We start from the raw sequence: 21278 nt of genomic DNA on the forward strand, positions 1-21278 counted from the left end.
CCAGTCAGGATCCACACAGGTGTTTGTGTGAATGCATCCAACACTCCAAGCCAGCCAAGCCAGCCCAGGGGCTGAGTGGCTCATAGAGCAATAGGACTGGCTGTCCAGACCTTCCGTCACTCCCAGGCCACTTTTCCAGAACCTTTCTTTCCCTTACATGTCTTTGAAAGGTGCCTTGATCCAATTCCACAATGCTTTATTAAGCCTTCACAGTGTGTAAGGCTCTGTATGAGGATAGGAGGCTGAAGAGCAAGCCAGGACCTGCCCTCAGGCATCTGACAACCTCCCAAACCAAACAGGGCAAAATATGTCAACCGAGGTTGTGACTGATCTATGGATAGCCAAGGAGAAAGTTTCTAGGTCTTATATACAGAAAGGTCTGTTATTCCATGGATGCCACACTCAACTTGTGGCCACCTGTGGACCTGAGGTCTTTTTCTTCTGTGTTTGCTCATGACCTGTCTTTCCCTATGCTGTGCTTACATGCACCTAAAGGGGGCAACCTTAGCTTTTCTTTACAAATAAACTCTGTTTCCATGAGGCCATTTTTCTCCAACTTGTCAGAGTCTTTGTGAATTCTAATTATTTTTAAATCATGAACAACTCCACGGCCTTGAGATTGCACATTTCTGGTGCTGGTTTCTTGTGGTCAGTATTAGCTGGTGAGTTCTTAGAAAACACAGTGTGTTTATCTTCATCAGTGCAGGGTCTAGAAGGTCCCGATGTGTGGATGAAATCTCAGGGTGCTGCCACCGCTGTCCTAGAGACTGCTTCTGTTCTCCCTCTCGACTGGTCACTTCTTTGTTACCAGCACGGTGACATCCCCTCCTCAGCCTCCTCTCCTCCTGGATAGTCTCCATATTTGCATGCTGGTACTCTCTCCTGCTTCTCCTCCCACCTGTCTGGCCCAGCCTCCTCATTCTTCTTTGTTGGATCCTCTACCTGAGAACACGTTAGCCCCGGGCATCTCCCCAGGGTCTGGCCTGGGTCCTCTTGTCTTCTCTCTCTCTATTCTCTCCTTTGGGGATTGTATCAGCCCCTAAAGACTCAATGATCATCGCTTTGCAGGTGATTCCCAGGTCTATACATCCACACCTAACCTCTCCCCTGAGTTCAGCTCTTCCATTACCAACGCCTTCTGTCTTAGAGACCCAGATAACCAGTATTTTAGTCTTTCTCCTTTTCTCCAATCACAGCCTCCTCTGGTGACTCCTGATAACAGTCAGAAGACTTCTTCTTCTTCTTCTTTTTCTTTTTTTGGTTTTTACTGTAGAAGGCAATTAAGCTTTGCTTTTTTTTTCTTGTGTTCTCTTTTCTTTTTTCCTCCAAGTGTTCCATCTTGTCCTTTGGCTCTTTTCTTTCTCATTTATTTTTGTCTCTTTTATTTTTTACTCTTTTTTCTTCCTTCCTTCCTTCCTTCCTTCCTTCCTTCCTTCCTTCCTTCCTTCCTTCCTTCCTTCCTTCCTTCTTTCCTTCCTTCCTTCCTTCCTTCCTCCCTCCCTTCCTTCCTTCCTTTCCTTCTCTCTCTCTTTCTCTCTTTCTCCCTCTCCTCTAATTTCAAGTTGGTTACAAGCTAGTTTAGTAGCCTTGAGTGGGTCTTTGTCTTGTTCTTTGCTGTCATATGGAATGGCTGGCCTATGTGACACCCAAGGTCCCTTCCAGTTTAGAATGTACAACCCAATTCATCATCACTTTAGTGGAGAAACTGAAGTAGGAGTTTACCCCTTATTTTCTCCTTTATGATGACATGGCATAAAGCCATGTGGACATCTTCCAATGGGCTGGAGACTCCTTTAACTAGACAGGTCAAATTGATTACACTTTGCCATGGAAAATTGTTGGGATTGGAAGCTCAATTCCGTGTGGACAGTCTCGGGCGGGTAAAGGTGGGAGCTTCTAAATCTTAGAGCTCTCACGAGACCCCCCCAGGAACGGCAGGGAATTGAGGTGAACCGAGCTATCTCGAGTAATTCCGCCTCTTCCAGTGAGAAACGTGAAGGGAGAGAGATCTCCCCACCCTCGAGATGGTCCCGGATCTGGGCACACCTAGTTACCTAACAGCACGGTATTCAGATGCAAACTATGCGGCTGAAGGTTAAGTAGGATTGAGGAAGCCTGAAAGCTCTCTTAGCACGTGAGGAGCCAAGAGGACAGTAGGCTCCGCTTTCTTCTTTCCTCTCTCCCCTCCCCCTCTCTCCCCGCTTGTACTTCTACTTCCAATCCCTTAAGATCTTAGCCTCCTTAGGAAATCTCCCCCTCTTCCTCCTAAGGAAGACCCCCCTGCACTTGTAACCGAGACCCTGAAATAAAGCTCAACCCTTGTTCGACTCTGGAACGTCCTTTCTCTCATATGAGCATCCGGTTTTGGCCAACCGAAGACCTCGGAGGTGAGGTAAGAAGACTCGGGTAGCCCACACAGGCCTCTAGGCCTGGCAGAAAATGGCAGCCTTCTGCCCCTTTATTTAACCCTCTCCTCACCTTGTTCATGGAAACTTCCCTCCCCTCAGCCTTGCTCCAGGGAGAATTATAATGTACTTATAAAAACCCATGTAAATGGATCAATCCATTGCCTTTCTTAGACGGCCAAAAGACAGGGTTTTCAACAGTTTCAGCTACATGCTCTTAGCCTAAAAGCCACTTGGGATCACGTACTTGGAGGATGAAGGGGTGTCTGGCTGGGCAAAGGGAAGGGAGAGGGGCAGGGAGGAGGGAGGAGGGAAAGAGATGGAATTCAATCAGGGTTTAATAAAACACAGAAATTGTGACAGAATCAAATAGAGAGAAGTGTTGGACTTGGCCATAAGGACGCTGGTTTTTCAGAATGAGGAGGGACTGACAAGTATGAGGATGAGGCAGAAGGACAAGAAGGAGGACCAGACCACTGAGGCCCGAGGTGGAGAAGCAGGCTCTGGAGGCTTTCTATACCCTCTCATGGCAGGAGCTCTTATCCCATTTTTACAGACAAGGAAGCTAAAGTTCAGATGTGAAGAGACTTGCTCAGGGTCACACAGCTGGGTAGGACTTGAACTCAGGCTTCCTGCCTCTTGGGCCAGGCTAGCTACAAAACTGGAATTACAAGATACGTCATCTGTTTAAATGCCCCAATTAGATTCAACTGTCCTGTTTATGTAAAGGGGACTTTGGGCATGCCTCCAGTGTCCCCTCCCTCCTGGACCATCCCCACCATTTTCACTGCCACCAAACACACCTATTATGGGTCTGAACTGCTCTCCAGCCACCAGGCCATTTTATATGGATGCCGACTCTACCTAGCAAACCCTCCTTGTTTGCCCTGCTCGAACAGATGCCCCTGAAGAGCAGAGATTGTTTCATTCTTTCTATCTGTACCCCCAGTGCTTAGCACGGTGCCTAGCACACCAAAGGAACTTCACCAGTGCTTGCTGATTGGTTGATTCCTTGGTCTATGGAGTTTGGATTCAGTCAAAGGGCTGCACTTGGGGACCTAGAGGGCCACACAAGGCCTGGAGGCCACAGGTTCCCCACCCCTGTGCTAGTTTTTCACTATGAATTGCTCTGAGTTCTCACTTGGGAAGATTCCTAAAATGTAGGCAGAGGTTGGACTTTGTTCCTAACCTTGCATTTATATCTGTCTTTGGTTAAGCCCCGACCTCTCTGCGGTTGAGGTAAAGTTCAGTTTACTGGAAAAGTTTAGATACTATAATAGAAAATTATATTACAGTGTCTGTGGAGAGAGAGGCAAGAAGAAATTGGGGAAAGAGCTGAGCTTTTTGGGGGACTTTCTCCATACTGTGTCTTTCACTCTGACTGGGACGCTTGTAGAGATGGTGGCTGTCTGCCATGTTTTCCTTCTCTGCCTACCTTTTTCTTTTCAGTGGTGTGTGGGAATGCTTTGCTCCCTCCAAGTGAACGTGGTTCTATTTAGTTTGATCATTTATAGAGAACCTCGGGGATGTGGCCCGGTTTCCTCAGCCCATCCTAATATGATTCTTGTGTCCTTATCAAAGGACTTTTCTACACTTTGTCTAAGACCTGTGGGACTGATTTTGGGGACATCTTATCATTTGCTTTAAGTGGGGATGGTTGAGCAAATTACTCAATCTCCTCCCACCTCCATATGTACAACATAAACCCAAGGCAATGGGGCATGGGGAAGGAAGGGAGGCTAGAGTAGCTGGGGGATCAGCAAAAGCATCTGGAATTCAATATGTGTAAAAGCCTTTAGTGAGAAGGCCTCTGTGCCCTTAGATTGGCTCACATGACTGTGCAGAAGAAAGACAACTTTAACTCTTCAGGGTGATTATAGTAGGGACCCAGTGTTACCTCTGGCCTAGATGAGAGTGCAGGTCACCCAGCTGGGCTGGCAGGGACTGATGTTTCCTGTGAGGATATCCCCAGGAATGCCCTGTCACGGTCACATCCTGTCATTGATCAATAAGCATAGATACCACTGACGTTGAGAGGAAATGGGAATAAGGCCTCGGGGACTTACACAGCCAAGAGGACAGAGTTCTTCTTGTTTCCTCTGATGTGGAGGTCAGAGGGAAGGACCTTGGGGATCCTTGAGATCCACAGGGACTTTTCACTTGCCTGAGCTCACATAGTTTGTCTTTAGGAGAGCTGAGATTCAGAGCCAGTTTGGTGGCCTGCAGACCCTGGACTGTTTCCACTAAGGAATTATAGAATTTCTGGGTCACAAGGAGCTTTAGTGACCACTGGGCCCAAATGATTTCTCAAAAAAACAATCCTTGAAGTGATCTCTTGGACCTGACTTGGAGATTTTTGGTGAGGGGAACCCCACATCTCCCCACAGCAGCCTGCCTCACTTTGGGATGACTTAAATTGTGGGAATTTGTATTCAGGTCACATCCCTCTTTCTATCCCTCCTCACTCTGCCGTCAGGGTCAAAGGGCACAAACCTAGGTTCTTCTCCATAGCTGGCCCATCAGGTACCTGAAGAAAACTTTCCTTTTTCCCCTCCCCTGCCTCTCCTCCCGTCTTCTGCTTTCCAGGTTCACTATAGCTATTTCTTTTGACCTGAACCTCATGTGCTACGAATGGAAGCTCCTTCACCCTCTGCCTTGGCTAAGTCAGTCCTCCTTCTTGGTCACTCCTAACCTGCAGATAGCTTGGTGGAAGTACCCCTTTTCCTCCCAGAAGGTAAGATGTCTTTTGGCTCTCTCACCTTGGGAATGGTTGTCATTCTAAAAAAGTCTACGTCTCTGACAAGTTCAGGATCTGCGACCTCAGCAAGTTTTGACATTTTGCAAACTATATCCACTTGCCAGATGCCATCAGGAGAGTGTTGGGGATGAACAAGAGAAATGGAAAATGAGAAGTAATGGACCAAATAGTTGCAGAAGAGAAAAATGAGGATGCAGTTGTGGGGAAGGAGCAGCGATGTTGTCAGGCAGCGATGAGGGAGGAAAAGGTTTGGGGAAACAGCCTTGGAAGCAACTACAGGGGCTGTGACTGAGGGTCATTGCTTTGAAAAGAATGCAACTTGTCACTGAGTTCCAAGGTGAAGGTCTTAGGCAAGGAAAGAGTTGTTTTTTTTTTAATTCCAGTGGGTGAAGACCACCTGAAATTCTCACTGACTTAAGGCTCAAGAAACCAACAACTCCTGGGAAAAGCTGCCCAAACAAAGGAGACTTTGGTGACCTGTGGAGAAAGAAGGCATCACAACCCCTCTAAAAAACAGGAGTGTGCTCAATACAGACACACTAAAGGCCTTTTCCACTGCTGAGTCAGTTGCCATGGTAACATTGAAAACTGTGAGAATCCTGGGAAAATATAGATGGGAGCCCAGAGCAAACTTGTGATGAACCCAACTCCCTGTGCCAGGCCCATCAGTGACTTCTGTAATCTCACATCCAGTTTAAAGACATCCCTCTGTGCTTAGCACACAGCAAGTGCTTAATTAATGCTTGTTGAATGGATGAGTGGCCAGGTGAGACTCTCTCAAACCAAACCTAGCTCTGTATTCACCAGGGCTGGGATCTCCCTGTAAGATGCCCTGGATGTGGACAAACCTTAAGGACAGCTAGGCCTTGGGTTTTGTTGCCGGGGAAGAATCCTACTTTGCACAAAGAACCAAAAACCAAATCTTAGACTCCACACACACACACACACACACACACACACACACACACACACACACATACCACATATACACACACATACACACACACATACACACACCACACACACACATACACATACCACACACATACATACACACACATACACACACATACATACACATATACACACACACACTGCTTCAATGATTTCCAGTTTCCAGGAAAAAGCATCCATAGCAATGGCAGAATGTGTGTTTGAGGTGTTGAGTCAGGGTAACAACCAAGGTTATGGGATCCTGTTTTTTGCCATTCTTTTCTTCCAGGGAAGTTACTTCCTCAGGAAATAGATATAACAATGCTAACCTGGCCATTTACTCCACTGACCTCTCCTTGAATTGAATTTGGTCATGGGGATGACTAAGAGTTCTGAGTGAATAACTTCCCACTGAATGAAAAACCATCACTCCATGATCATTCAAGATGAGAACCCTGCTTTATTTAAAACAAAACAGAACAAACACTCTGCCAGGCAGATCAGGAGGAGTTGGGTGGAATGATCCTCCTATTGCCGAGCATGGCAAGGCTAGCAAAAGACTGCTGAGTCACCTGAGAGGATGGCCCAGCCCACTCATTCAGCAAAGACAGCAGCCCATTAAAATCAAGTTCTGCATTAGTGAGCACATTTCATCCTCAGTGATCAGGGAGGCTGATAAAAAAAACCAAAACTTCAAGAAACCATCATTTGGGAAGGGAGCTTGGGCAACATTGTCCATCTCAGCATCCTTGGGAGTCAGAGTAGAAGACAGGGTTCTGCTCTTGAGCAAAGTTAGGCAATGGGCTGTGGCCACGGGGACTTGGGTCATGTGCGTTTGACTTTGATATTTTGAGGATCTATAATGTTATCTATGCATCCATCTATCAATCCATCTATCTAGCTATCAATCTATCCATCCTTCCATCTATCTATCTATCTATCTATCTATCTATCTATCTATCTATCTATCTATCTATCTATCTATCTATCTATCTATCTATCTATCTTTCCGTCTGTCTCTCTGTCTGCCTGCCTGTCTATCTATCCATCCATCCTTCTATCTATCTAATCTATCTATTTACCTATCTCTATCACATCTGTCTATTTTTATATCTAGCTACCTATCTATAACTATACCTATCTATATCTATAATCTATCTATTATCTCTAATGTATTCATCCATCTATCTATCTTCCTGCCTATCTATCTCTCTTACTTTAAGGTTTGCAAAGCACTTATCTAAACTTAACAATAACATGCAGAGAAATAAGGCAACAACCTCCAGGCATTCCTGTGACTATTTTACCACAGAGGTAACTCAGAGTGGGAGTCCTGCTCACTGTCACAGAGCTAGTATGTTTCAGAGGTGCGACTCGGCCCTAGGTCTTTTTACTTCCAAGGGTGACCCTTTCTCCATGAGGTCAGGCTTCCTCTTTCTCATTATTATTATCACTCCTCCCTAGAGTTCTTTCTTCTTACAAAGGTAACTTCAAGTTTTGATGCCAGTATTAAAAGAACTTGACAAAGTGGGTTCAAGGGGAGCCCCAAGAAAAATGTGTCTCCATTTCCTCCAATTCTGTCATTTCAAATGGGATGTTTTAACCCCAAAGCGATGCTTAAATCACCACCCTCATTCCTTAGTGTTTTTCACAAGACTCTCCAGAAAACCCCAAAGCCTCACACATTTGATCTTGCCTCAGTCTCCTCTTGCTGCTCTGAGCCCAGATCCCATCGCTTGGGACTGGGCAGGCCAGACCACCCAAGAACTAGCCGACTAGCTGGGGACTCTGACCCACCCATTTGGGGGGGGGCAGCCAAAAGCTGAAGTCAGCTCTGAGCCACAACAGGGACGGATACAGAAGAAATGAATCTGTCACATTAGGCGAATGAAATAGGGGAAAGGGATTATGAGATAGGGTGGAGTTGAAAATCTTGAGAAATAAATTAGGTTAAGGTTTAACTCAGGAGTTCTGGGATCTGGGCTAGAGACAGAGATTTTCATTTTTTTTTTTTTAAAGTGACTTGATTTTCTGCTGTGGTAAGCCTAACAGGAAGGCCCTCATGTCCTTGATGGTTTAACCTCACAACTGTTTCTTGTACATGAAATCTCATTTCCTGCCACCACGCCTTTGCACAAGGAGCCCCCAAGATTTAGAATGTCCAGCTCCCATGCTGGCATCTGAGAGTCCTGAGTGTCTTCTCCCAGTCATTAGCATGCTTATTTTCTGGAAATCACTGCATATTACTTTGTGCTTTTACTGAGCATAGATTTGTCTGAGGCATTATGGCAGGTTAGGGATCAGGAAGTGCTGGGTTAGGTATGCCTCGGCTGTGTGACCTTGGCCACGTCACTGAACTACTCAGTGTCTCAGGCAGCTCACTAAGAACCTAGGCATGGAGAAAGTGCAGACCTGCCCTCATAAAGGAACTTGGTCCTTCCACTGGTGAAGTCACTGCCCAGTCAGCAACAACTCAAACTAATTCTGCATCCCTTTGCCTCTGTACAGGCCTTTTTCCTACAGTAGGACATCAGTAGCTGATGATCACTTCAAATCAACTGAAAAAAACATTTATTACGCCTCTACTATGTGCTAGGCATATCCTGGGCCCTGGTTATAGGAAAACAAAAAGAAAAATTCCTGTCTTCAAGGGTCTTCCTTTCTAAAGGAAAACACAAAATAAAATGCAAACAACTTTGAGAGAAAGCTGAGCCTCTGTAGGGATCTTACATTCTACTTCAGGAAAATAACATAAGAGGACTTCTGGGCAGAGACTGCTTTTCTTTTACCTATGCATTCTCAGCACAGTCCTTGGCACGTTGTTGTTTAGTTATTTTTCAGTCTGTGACCCCATTTGGGCTTCTCTTGGCAGAGATCCATTTCCTTCTCTAGCTCATTTTACAGGTGAGGAAACTGAGGCCAACAGAGTTAAGTGATTTGCCCAGGGTCACACAGTTACTATATGTCTGAGGCTGGATTTGAACTCAAGAGTCTTCCAGGACTCCTGGCCTGGAGCTCTGCTCTTTGTACCACTAGGCTGACTCTCCTGCTTCCCCCTAAAGATCTATGCTAAGGATTGAGGATACAAGAGATACAAGTCATTCCCTGCCCTCAAGGAGTTCACTCTCTGATAGGGAGAGAAAACACAGATAGGAAAGGAAGGGATTGAGTCTGACTGTAGCAAACCACCAAAGCTTTCTACGTGTCTGGAGCAGTGGCCTTCCAGGCTTTGGGGAGGGGGCCCCACCTGCCAATGTGGCCAGGTCAACTTAGGGACAGTGGTCCCTCGGCGGGCATTTTCCCTTCCATGGAGGGCATGGATCAGCTCCAGCTCTCCTTTCCTTCACAATCCATATTTAATGTGATCATCTTCAGGGGCACCCTGCTAAGAAGACAGCCTTAGAATCCCCTCTTTCCCATGCCCACTGCCCCGGCCTGATGAACCCCATACCTGGTCCCCACAAGGTGATGCACTGCTGCTCGTGGGTCTGGCAGATGCCATTGTAACAGTAGCCGTCCACACGGTGGCACTGGTGACCATCATGCAGATACACGTTGGCTGGGCAGTGAGGGTTGGCACCAGTGCAGAATTCAGGCAGGTCGCAGGAGTTACTGGAGGCTCTGCAGGCCGTCCCAGCGGGCTTCAGCTGGAAGGAGAAAAATGGGAGTGAAGGTGTTACGGGACAGGGCTCCCTGCCAGCATTCCTGGGGTGAAATACTGCAGAGAGATTTCAACATTTTCCCCTGGAAAAGTGCAAAAGACTTTCACATGAAGTTCCTTTGGCAACGACTGGAGAGAGAGAAAGTAAACAGGCTGATCTCGTGGTTGTCCACTGTCTCTCAGGTACCTGGCTAACAAGAGAAGTTGCAAGATTAGGGTTTGTTTTTAAACAGACAACTCATTCACCTGCTGCCACTTCCAAGGAGAGCATGGCAGGGGTCAAGTTGGTGTCTTGTCAAAATGATGATTAGCACAAGCTCTACGTTTAAAAGAATGTTTATGTTTGGGGCTTTTGCCCAGTGGGATTTTGGCATTGGTTTTTCAGCACTGGAGGCATAGTCACCCCCATCCTCCCAGTAAATGTGGCCCAAAGAACATGGCAAACTCAGTGTCCATGTGGTAGTCTAGGGCTAGAATGGGGCTAGGATCAAGAGGGTTGGGGCTAGAAGGTACTTTAATGGTTAATAGCTCATTGAGTCTAATTCCTGATGTGGTCATTGGAGAAGTTGATGTCTACATTAAGGAAACCATTTGTCCAAGGACAAAGAGCAGGACAGAGGCCAAGTCAGACTTACAACCATTACTAGTTTTCTATTAAGCCAAAGGGCATCCTGTTCAGACAATGCCCATAAAGAAATTCAGTGCATTAATTACACTTGAAGCCACAGATGGCCTAAGAACCCATTGCTTTTGGCATCTCCAGCTAGAGAAAGGCGGACCCCCAGTGGTGCATTTATTGAGAGCTTTGGACCAGACTTGTTTGGGATAGGCGAGCATGGACCGACTGGGACCTATATCATTAGAAGAAATACTCAAATCTACCAGACCATGGATCCATCAATGCTCACTGAAGTCTCCAAAATATTTAACCTTGGGCTGGCTCTTTCCTTCTACCCAGAATGCTCTTGGGCATTCTTCTCCCACTAGCAATTAGCGGGTGCTTAGAGGATACAAAGAGAATGTCTATCTCCTTTTAACTCCATGCTTCCAAAAAATCATCAAAGACATTTGAAAGCAAAATAAAAACAATTTTTAAAAGGTCTGATTAGGCGACTGCTCCTTTACACTGATGTGCAGATAACCAGGAGTCAAAGAAGGTGCAGAATAGAGGAAATCACATGATAGAACGTACTGGGTTCTGGAGCTTATGGGCCAGAGTCCCAATCCTGTTTTGTGCCTCAGTTTCCTCAACTGCAGTGTGAAATGGTTGGAATAGACAGCTTCTAGCCCCTGCTGGTTCTTAGTCCAGCAATTCTAAATGGCATTCTCAATAGGCTACCTTCTCCCTATTGATTATTTCTGATTTATCCTATTCATATCATATGTGTTTTTATGTCATCTTCCTCATTAGCTTGTGAATTCCTTCAAAGCAGGGACTGTTTCTGCCTTTCTTTGAATCCTCAGCTCTTTGCACATGCTTGACACATAGTAGGCCCTTCATAAAAACTTGTTGACTGATTGGCCAGAAGTTCTTCAAATCATTGGATCTCAAAGCTTAGTCCTTTCCTGAATTTCAGATACAAACTCAAAATGATATTTTTAACCTGAATCCTAATTCCAAAGCTGATGCCTTGATTGACAAAGCAAGCAAATCCAGCTCCAGAAATGTGATCATTATTTTCCTGGATTTTTTTGACCAATATTTTCTCCAGCAAGAGGATGGCAAAAGGTTAAAAAGGAGTAACAAACACTATACCACCTGGGTAAGTGCATACAAAGTCTGGTAAGAACTCCTTTGGATATGAGAAGGATCTAGGCAGAGACAAAATGTCACAAAGGATTCAGGGCTTGGGATCACACGCGTGTCTACAAACTCCATGGAGGGAAATGATTTATTGTGAACTCTTGCATTTGTGTGGCCTTAGGCAAGTGACTTTTCCTCTCAAGACCTCAGTTTCTTCATCTGTAACGGGAGGGGAAGGACAAAGTGGTCTTCTAGTAGGGTCCTCTTTAACTCTAATGGTTGATTGACAACTTAATGGCTAACAAAAAGATTAGAAAATCAAAACCTTTGGTTTAAAGATTTGGGTCCAGTTTTTCAGAAGGAAATGTTTCCAGAGAGAATGAACCTTGCAAGTTTTCCTTCCTCTATGGTTCACAAAACCATGAAATAACTAACTAAATTATCTAATTTTCAGGTGATAATAGCAATAATATCCTTGGCTGAAATTGATACAGCACTTTGAGCTTTGCAAAGCTCTTTATAAATGTTGTTCTACTTGAGCCTCCCAATGAAACTTTGATGTAGGTACTACGCTATTGTGAGCTCCATTTTATCGATAAGGAAACCAAGGCTCAGGAAGATGCTATTTCTTGCCCCAGGCCCAAAAGGTAATTTATTTTAGACAGGATTTGAATTCAAGTGTTTCCTGACAGTAAGACTAGTACTCAAGGTCACTGGTGACAGTTTGAGACTCTGAGTTATATATTTTGATTATTTATAAAATATGCTTTTATTTGTTGAGGGGAGGAGGGATTGTGGTGTGGTGGAAAAATCCCTGAATTTGGTGTCAGAAAACCTGAGTTCAACTGCCTGATTTAACATTTAGTGGTGTAAGCATGAGCATGTCCATTCCTCTCTCTGGGGCTCAGTTTACTTCCCTGTAAAATGGAAGGGACTGGACTAAATGGCCTTTGAAGTTACTCCTGGTTGGGACTGTCCCTTCTTTCTGGGCCTCTGTAAAATGGTCCTGTCTAGCTCCAAATCTAGGCTCCTGCTTCCTCCTCTCTGGGACTCAAGTTTCCTCATCTGTGAAGGGGAGGAGTTGGACAAGCTGGCCTCTCAGGTCCTTTCTGGTTCAAAGCCTCTGATCCTTCCATAACAGTCCTCGCCCACCTGATGTCACCAGAAGGTCATCCCAAAGGCCCTTTGTAAAACTGAGAGTATGGCAGAAAGATCAGGAGTTCTGTGTCTGTGCCTAACACTAGGGGCTGACCAAGGCTTCCTGGTCTCCTGCCTGCCTGCTGAGAGCTCTGAACTTCCCCCACTCGTCACCCACCTGGCAGTTTTCACAGCAGAGTCCGTGAGCGCACACAGCCTCAGGCTTCAGAGTGCAGGTGGTCGCGTTGCAGCATGGATTGGTACATTCCTGCAGAAAGCATCCAAAAAAAATATAAACAAATGAATGAACAAAGGAATAGATAAATATGTGGGTGCCTATTATCATTTCTTTCTATGTAAGAATAAATCACTTCTCTCAGACCTGATTCCCTTTCACGCACTGGGTACCTCTTCTGCTTTTCCCTTTGAAGGGTCCAAACATGAGCCATGACTTCTATTATACTTAGCATCATCCCCAGAAGACTGAGGTTAGGGACTGTTAATGAGCCAAAAAAGATGAGAAAAGTGGTGTCCCTGTCACCAGAGGCAATTCATTCTCCATCTTGGCTTCTTGTTAGAAGTTTCTTGTCAGTGGGCTTCTCTCCTATCTGACGACTGGCTGTGGCATGACCCCTGCACCATCCTGAGGCCATGGGGAGGGGCACTGGCCTCCTCCTGGTTGGTTGATCCTCCTGCATTTCCTCATCTCCAGAAAGTCATCATTCTGCAGGAGGAGTCCACTTGCAGGCCCTCTGATCATTCTTCACCTTTGCAGCAGGACTTCAGGACCTTTTCAGCTTCTTTTTGTTTCTTCCCAGTTAGATTATGAGCTCCTTGAGGGCAGGGACTGTCACAGTTTTCTTTCTATCCCCAGGCTTTATTTCGTGCCTGGCCCACAGTAGGTGCTTAATAAATGTTGATTCAGCTGGATCTGAGACTGCTTTGGTTTAGCCACAACTGCTTTATCACACAGCCCTCCCAAATGCGATCTTCAGAGCTAAGGCAAGATTCAGAGATTTCCTTGGGTCAGCCGTGGTGGAAGAAGAAAGCTTCTCGGATCCCACACAAATGACCATTGCCAGACTTGAGTCTCCCAGTGGGAAGACCAGCCTTTATTTAGGGTCCGTTGTTATCAAGAAGGCAGGCTGGCACTTCTGATGTCGCTGCCCTCTCTTGAATTCAAACTTGGATATCTCAAACTGGCCCCCCCCGCCCCACTCCCTGTATCTTTCGAACTCTGAGGCCAGTTCTTTATCCATTACACTCTGTTAACTCTGTCTCTGTGTATACTTTGTCTCTGTATCTCTGTCTTTTTGTCTCTGTCTCTGACTCTCTATAAAGATAGACATGAGACAGCATAGTAAGCCAGCCTTGGAATCAGTAAGCCTTACCTCTGAGATAGCCTGGCTGTGTGACCCTGGCTAAGTCACTTAACCTCTGAATACTTTAGGTAACTTCCTAAGACTTTAATTTGCCAACCTGCATTGGAAGAGGGAAATTCCTCACCTGGAAGCTCCTTGTGCCAATGATATTGTATGCCTGGTATGTAAAAATGCACGTATGTATGTGTGTTCTCTACCAGGGCCCTCTTTTGATTCTTCATGATGAGGTGGATCTGACCTGGGGACCTAGAAAGTTGGGGTGGTGAATCGAATATACTAGTGGGAAAGCCTCCAGCTACAAAGCCAATGACAGATCGTGTGTGCGCGTGCATGCGCACTTGTGTCTGGGGTTCAGCTCAGACAAGGGGCCCCCTCACCAGCTTGGTTCCAAGAAGCGAGGGACTTCTCAGCCACAGGAACTGCTGACCTCTACCTAAAATAGTTGCAGAAAGATCAGGAGGGAGTCTGAGCGTCTCTGTGTGCATGCATGTGCGTGTGTGTGTGTGTGTGTGTGTGTGTGTGTACACATGCACATGTGTGTACCTAAGTGGATACACACATATCTATATATCTATATATATCAGTACAGATAGCTTTGAGGCTCCTGTATTTATGAAGCTATCCTACAAAGGTCCAGAGTTTGACCCAAGCCTAGAGCACACCTTCCCATCCCATCCCACCCCATCCTCCCCACCCTCAAACAAATAACATTTGTTAATCACACAGAATTCCAGTAAGGTGGCCCTGCTGATTATGGGATGAATCTCTCCACTAATGAGACCTGAAAAACATTATAGCCTTCCTTCTGATCCTAAGCTAAATCAGCTGCTGTAAATTTGGGCCCCATCAAAGATCTTTCACTAAGAAACCCACTCCCCTTCAAGCCCCTGACTCCTTGAGCAGTCGATTGAATGAGGAAAATTTCTGGTGGCTTTCATTTAAAGGATGCTAGGTCCCATAAAGAAGGGGAAAAATGAGAACTAGATAACTGTGTTTAAAAGGTATTGGCAAGCTGTCACCACTCCACCAAACTCAAGTGTGAACAGCTTGCTGCTAGGGCCCAGCCAGGCTGGAGAATGAGTGAGCAGCCAGGAACTTCCCTGGGCTGGCATGACCTCCATGTGTGGCATGGATGGGGAGACTGTTAGCCTGCTGGAGTCTTTGTCTTTCATGGTTCTGCGTTTAGCAAGCAAGAGAAATCCTCTATCAAGCTTAATTCTGAGTGTCTCATGGTGCAGTTCAGGCAGGCCCGTGAATGTGTAGACTTCAAAGACAAACAATGACAGAACAGGCACAAGCAATCCACATTCCGCATGTTTATTCCATAGGGTAGGCTGTGGAGAAGGTCTGCATTGATAGGCAGCTCAGCCTAATGAACAGAGTACCTGCCCTGGAGTCACAAAGACTTGGGATCCAACCTTGCCTCTGATGATTGCCTGTGTGTCACCTCTCTGACCCTCAGTTTCTGTCTGCAAAAACGGGGGGTAGAATACCTATTTCACTGGATAGTTGTGGGGACAGAATGAAATCTCATCTGTAGAGAGCCCTTGAAAGAGGTGACCTAGCTTAGGGCAGAGAGCACAGGATTTGGACAGACAGAGTTGTGGGTTCAAGTTCAGCATCATACATTGACCAGCTGGGTGATTCAGGCCAGGTCCCTTCCTCTCTCCAAATCTGTTTCCTCCTCTGAAAAGTGGGGCCAGTGACAGCCTCTGCCTCCCAGAGGTTCTGAGGATCTGATGAGATAATGCACGCAAGATGCTTTGCAAGCTTTAATGCAGTGGGCAAGTCTGAATATTCGTTTATTTATTTTTGGGCCAGACTGTGATTTTCTTGGTAAAGAGAACTCCTATTATTATTGTTGTTGTGGTGGTTAAACTTCCAGAAAACAGTGGGGCTATTTCTTCTTCAGAAGGATCTGAGGTTGATTCCTAGGCTCATAGAACCAGAGCTGGAAGGTCCCTCAGAGGCTGGCTAGCTCGCTCCTCACTTTATAGCTAAAGAAACTGAAGCTCAGCGAAGTACAGTGACTGTGTACAAGAAGTGAATGGCAAGGCTGGAATTCAAACCCAGGTCCTCTGACTCCAAAGCCAGCACCCTGGCTGTTTTATCTCCACATCATAGCAGAGATCTCTGCCCCAGTTGGCAATATGTCTTTGAGCCAATCAGCAGGAGCTCTTTTCCAGAGTGAAACATCCCTTGGTAGATAGGTGGGCTGGAAAGGTCAAGGGCAGAGCTGGATGGAAATCATATGACAGCCACACGTGGAAAAGAACAAGCAATATGAAAAATGGAAAAAGAAACTGACCCACTGTAAGGGGAGGGGTGTGGTTGGTGAAGACAGACACTTCCCTGTGAGGAGCCATGAGTTATATTAATTTAGTTTAATAAACCATTACATGGGGCTGAAATAGAAGAGAAACGACTAGAAGTTAATAGGAGACCTCCTGAGAAATATGGATCCGTTAAATTAATTTGGGTTGTTTTCAAGTCATTAATGAACACTCCAAGGAATTTCCACTTTGCAAACCCTAATGTTATTTAAAAAGTTTTCTTGTACTTGTCTTCAGAGGAGTTTCTTTAAGGCTACCATTAGAATCAGCTTCTGCCCTGTGCCAGGCCTCACAATGTACCATAAACAAGCTAGAGAGCCATGGGGAAAAACAGCAAGAAGGAAAGAAGAAGAGAGGAAGGAAGGGAAAGAGGGAAGGAGGAAGGAAGGAAAAGAGGGAGGGAGGAAGGAAGGAAGGACAGATGGAAGGGAGGGGGGTAGGAAGGAATGGAGAAGATGAGGGAAGGAAGAAAGGAAATAAGGAGGGAGGGAGGGAGGGAGGAAGATGAAGGAAGGAAGCCCCATTTCCTACCAGGCAAAAGGCAGCAGACTTGCATAGTAAGGATGGAAAGGACAACATCCCCAAAGCACAGAACCACTCTCTTGCCTCCCCAAAGATCCAGCTGCTCCAGTAGAATTTCTTTTCAGTACCTGTCACTCCCAGATCAAGGATCAGAGACTCAAGGACTCAGAGTTGGAAGGAAAGCTAGAGGCCATTGAGTCCAACCTGTCCATTTTACAGAGGAGGAGACTGAGGCCAAGTGGCTTATCCAGTTGTACAGAAAGAAAACTCATGGTGATTAGTGTCAGACATGCTAAGGAGGGATTCATCTACCTGCTGGCTGCCAGAGCTTAAGGAGGTGCTTCTGGGAATCTGATCTGCTGTCTTTTGAAGCCAGGGCTCCTGTCTCTGATTGGATAGGACCCCTCCATGTCCTCTTCCCAGTCACATCCATCCCATTTAATGACTCATTGTGAATCAGAGGAGGCAGAATGAATAAGTGAGACTTGGATTCAAAAAGGCCTGGGTTCAAATCCCAGACTGACTGTGTGACTCTGGGCAAGCCACTTAATTTTGCAGTGGCCCAAGGCAACTCCTAAGCCCACAAAGAAGTATGACAGCGTAAAGAATCCTGGATCTGATCTGGAGTCAGAGGACGTGGTTTAGAGGATCAGTTCTGCTATCTGCCATTTGTGTGACCTAAGACAAGTCCCTTAACCTCTCCGTGCCTCAGTTTCTTCATTCTTCAGATGGGGTGCCTACAGGATTGTGGTGGAACAGAATGACATAAGAGGTGTACAGTGCTTTGCAGCGCTAGCCAGTGGGAGCATTCAGGACTCAGGTCTCCTGCCTGAAGCCTTTCCTGATTCCCACCAGCTGCTCACAGCCTTTCTTCCTAAACAATTTGGTATTTCTTTTTCATATTCTTGCCCATGTACACGTTGGCTCTCTCACTACACTGTAAGTGTGCTAAGGGTAGGGTAGGGCTTGTCCCATTCTCTGGGCTTGCACTCCCTGTATAGCCCAGTGCTTGGTATATAGTTAGTGCAGAATAAATGCTTAGTGATTGGCTGGCTTATGCAACCTTTGGATTCTACACTGTGTGAAGAAATACAGCTCCTCTATTTTAAAATGCTTCCTTTTTCTTTTTTAATAAGCAGCTGACTTAGGTCGTTGCCTTTTCTGTCTCTCAAGAGACATCTCGAGATTCCTGGTGGCTGTTTATGTCTGAAGAGGTTTAGAGATGCTCTTCTGAGCCCTCCAGAAAGATGGGTCATCGTTTCGAATCCATCCTGAGCCTGACTGGGCCCCAGGGCTTACGAAGCCTCTCTCAGCGTCCGAGGACTGCTTAGAGACAGTAACTAGGAGAAGGACGGTAGGAGGGGGCAGAAGGCTGGGGCGCTATAGCTCTTGCATACAGAGGAGGCCCTGGCAGGCAGAGATGACCCTATTTAAACCCAGAGCTGAAAGCTGGCTCTGCCTTATTCAAATTCCTCCTTAGTAGCAAGTCTTGCAAAGGGAAAGCAATGTGCTTATGAGTAATTTGGAAGGAGAATTCCGGGCTTTCTTCTCCATGGAGCTCCAAGCCAAGTGCTTCCCGACTTTTCCCCGCCTCTTCTTGCCCAGAAGACTGCCCTCTCCAATAAAGAGGACCCTTTATCTGCTTTAAGGAAGTAAGGGGAATGTACGTGGGCAGACATGTAAGAGCCAATCAAGTCCTCTCCTTCCCCTGGGGACCACTATTCAAGGTGACCAGGAGGGACTTCTCTGGCTCTCATTTTGGGCATGTAGATCTCATGGGCCCAATCATGCCAAGCCCGAGGCTCATATGACCTTCTGCAGGTTCTGAAATGTGTGTCAGACTTCAATGCTGGCACCCAGGGAATAAGCCCCGAGGGCCCTTCCTAGTTATATCTCTGCTACCCTCCTCAAAGGGTGTCCTATGCAAGGAAGTCCCTTTATGGACATGGTATCCCTCAGCAGAGTGAGCTCCCTCAGACGGGAACTGTTTAATTTCTTTGTTACTGGATCCCCAGAAATAAGCAGAGTACCTCATATATTTGATTCTGTTACTATTTACTGGACCTGTGATTTCCTCTGGGTGAGGAACTCCCAGGGAGGCAAGGCCCTCCATCAGTGCCCAGAGGCTCCAGCCCTGCTCCTGGTGCTATATAGAGCATTGCCTAGAACCCCGAGAAGTGAAGTGCTTGTCTGGGGCCCCCCAGGCAAGGACTTAGACCTAGGTCTGCCTGCCTCCCCTGTTAGCCTCTGCTTAGTCACTTCTAAGTGGATGGAGCCAGGCGATGGTGGGCTTACGTCTGGTTCCCCACAGTCACACTCCTCGCCTTCTTCCACGTAGCTGTTGCCACACTTCTGGCCCCCAAAGGATTCTTGGATGTCAGGCAGGTTAAAGAGGCACATGCCCATCCCTTTCTCCAGGCTAGTCTCCAGGTCTCTTTTACTGCAGCTGCTGAACATCACAGGGAATGGATAACTGGTGAAAAGAAGAGGGAGAAAAACACAGAGGCCGGTGGGTCCCCCTGGTCATCCATCCTGGGCACAGCATCATCAGGCAAGGGTGGGCACTCCCACTACTAAACAACTCAACCCAAGCTTTAGCCTCTGGGGCATGGAAAGGAAAGGGAGGAAGGAGACTGGGAGCCAGATCCCCATCCCCATCCTCAGAGAGGTGGGCACTTGGCCTTTCTCAGGCTCAGTTTTTTCCAGCTGTAAAGTAAGGATGTTACCCCGCTCCCCTCCCCCCCCCCCATTGTCTCCTGCTCTACTAGGTCTTTATAAAGAAAGTGCTTTTCCAAGCCATAAAGACCCTTGGAAGGGCAAGTCGGTGTTTGCAAACCACTGGACCTTAAGCTCTCCCGAGTGCTGAAACAATGGGATGACTAGGGATAGGCATAGGCCCTGTGATCTCAGACATCCAGCGAACTCCTGGGTGAGGGGAGGCAGGTGGGCACCTTCTCTGAAACTTGGTCTTGAGGAGTTCAGTGACTTACTCAGCGTACAAGGATCACTGGTAGGACCCGAATTCAGTTCTTCCTAGCTTGGAAGCCACCTCTTACTCCTTCTGCCATGCTGTCTTTAACTGGCTAAAAGAGCTGGGGCTCAGGAGGTGGGGGAGAAACTACACAATGTCTGTCCAGCAAGAATGTAAGCTCACTGAGGGCAGGAACTGTCTCTGCTTTTCTATTTGTTGCCTTAGCAATTAGCCCACTACTTTGCACATAGTAAAAGTTTAATAAACATTTTTTCATTCATTCATTCATTCATTCATTCATTCATTCATTCATTCATATACAATGTCATGCAAGGAATGGATTTTTTCCCCCCACTGGTTAAACATCGATAGGGTTTGAGAGGAGAGTAGACACTATCCTTCTGCAGAAGAAATTATAATTAAGACAGCTAAGTGGGGTACTGAATAGAGTCCCAGACCCTGAGGTCAAATTCTGCCTCAAACACGTAGTGTCTGTGTGACCCTGGCCAAGTCGCTTGACCTCTGATTGCCTTGGATTCCCCCTTTGTCAAACAGACAGAGTCATGGCACCTTCCTCCCAGGACAGTTGGGATGATTAAAAAGATACTGATTATGAAGCACTTTGCAAACCTTAAAGCTCTAGGGATGGTCTATCATTATCATAATTATTTTCTTGAAATCTAAGTTTGCCATTCCCTTATTGTTTTGAGTGTGTGCCAATATGCCACTTGGAAAAGAGGAAGAGAAAAACGTCAATCTGCCTGGCACATAGTAGGTGCCTGTTGAATTGAAGTAAACACCAACTATGTAGAAGGCATTGTTCCGGGCAACAAGGAGGCAAAAACAACGACACATTTTTTTCCACAAACATAATCTACTGGGGAATACCCAAAATGAATGAATGAATGAATGAATGATGATGATAATAAGAATAGCAGCTAACATTTATATAGTGTTTACCATGTGCCAGGCACTGTGCTAAACTCTTTATAATTACTGTCTCATGTGGTTCCCACAGCTACCCTGGGAGGTACCCCTGTCTTACAGAAGAAGAAACTGAGGCAAACAGAGATTCAGTGATTTGTCCAGAGGCACACAGCTGGTAAGTGTCTGAGGCTGAATTGGAACTCGGATATTCCTGACTCTCAGATCAGCACTCTAGCCACCATTCCACCTAACTGCCAAATGAATGAATGAGCAAACAAGGGATTATCAAGCCCTATGTATCAAGCACTGTGCTCAGTGCTGGAGGAACACATGGAAAAAGCAAAGCAGTCTCCGGTCTCTCCTCTAGCATTTAGGAACAGAGGGTGGTGCAGTGGATATGGAGCTGGGCCAGCAGTCAAGAAGACTTGAATTCAAATTCAGCCTCAGACACTCACTAGCTGTGTAAACCTGAGTAAGTCACTTAAACCTGTCTGCCTCAGTTTCC

General features: G+C 46.2%; 1 protein-coding gene across 1 annotated transcript in view; it reads right to left on the bottom strand.

Moving 5' to 3' along the window:
- The window catches only part of ADAM12 (ADAM metallopeptidase domain 12), a 357420-nt gene that overhangs the window by 49702 nt on the left and 286440 nt on the right, over positions 1 to 21278 (bottom strand). The window contains exons 12-14 of the mRNA XM_072629031.1: positions 19171 to 19348; positions 12817 to 12906; positions 9548 to 9743 (exon numbers count right to left, since the gene is read on the bottom strand). Of these exons, the coding sequence (XP_072485132.1) occupies positions 9548 to 9743; positions 12817 to 12906; positions 19171 to 19348 (464 nt within the window). The remainder of the gene's footprint in view (positions 1 to 9547; positions 9744 to 12816; positions 12907 to 19170; positions 19349 to 21278) is intronic.

Source organism: Notamacropus eugenii, chromosome 1 (genome assembly GCF_028372415.1).
Source record: "Notamacropus eugenii isolate mMacEug1 chromosome 1, mMacEug1.pri_v2, whole genome shotgun sequence".
NCBI lineage: Eukaryota > Metazoa > Chordata > Mammalia > Diprotodontia > Macropodidae > Notamacropus > Notamacropus eugenii.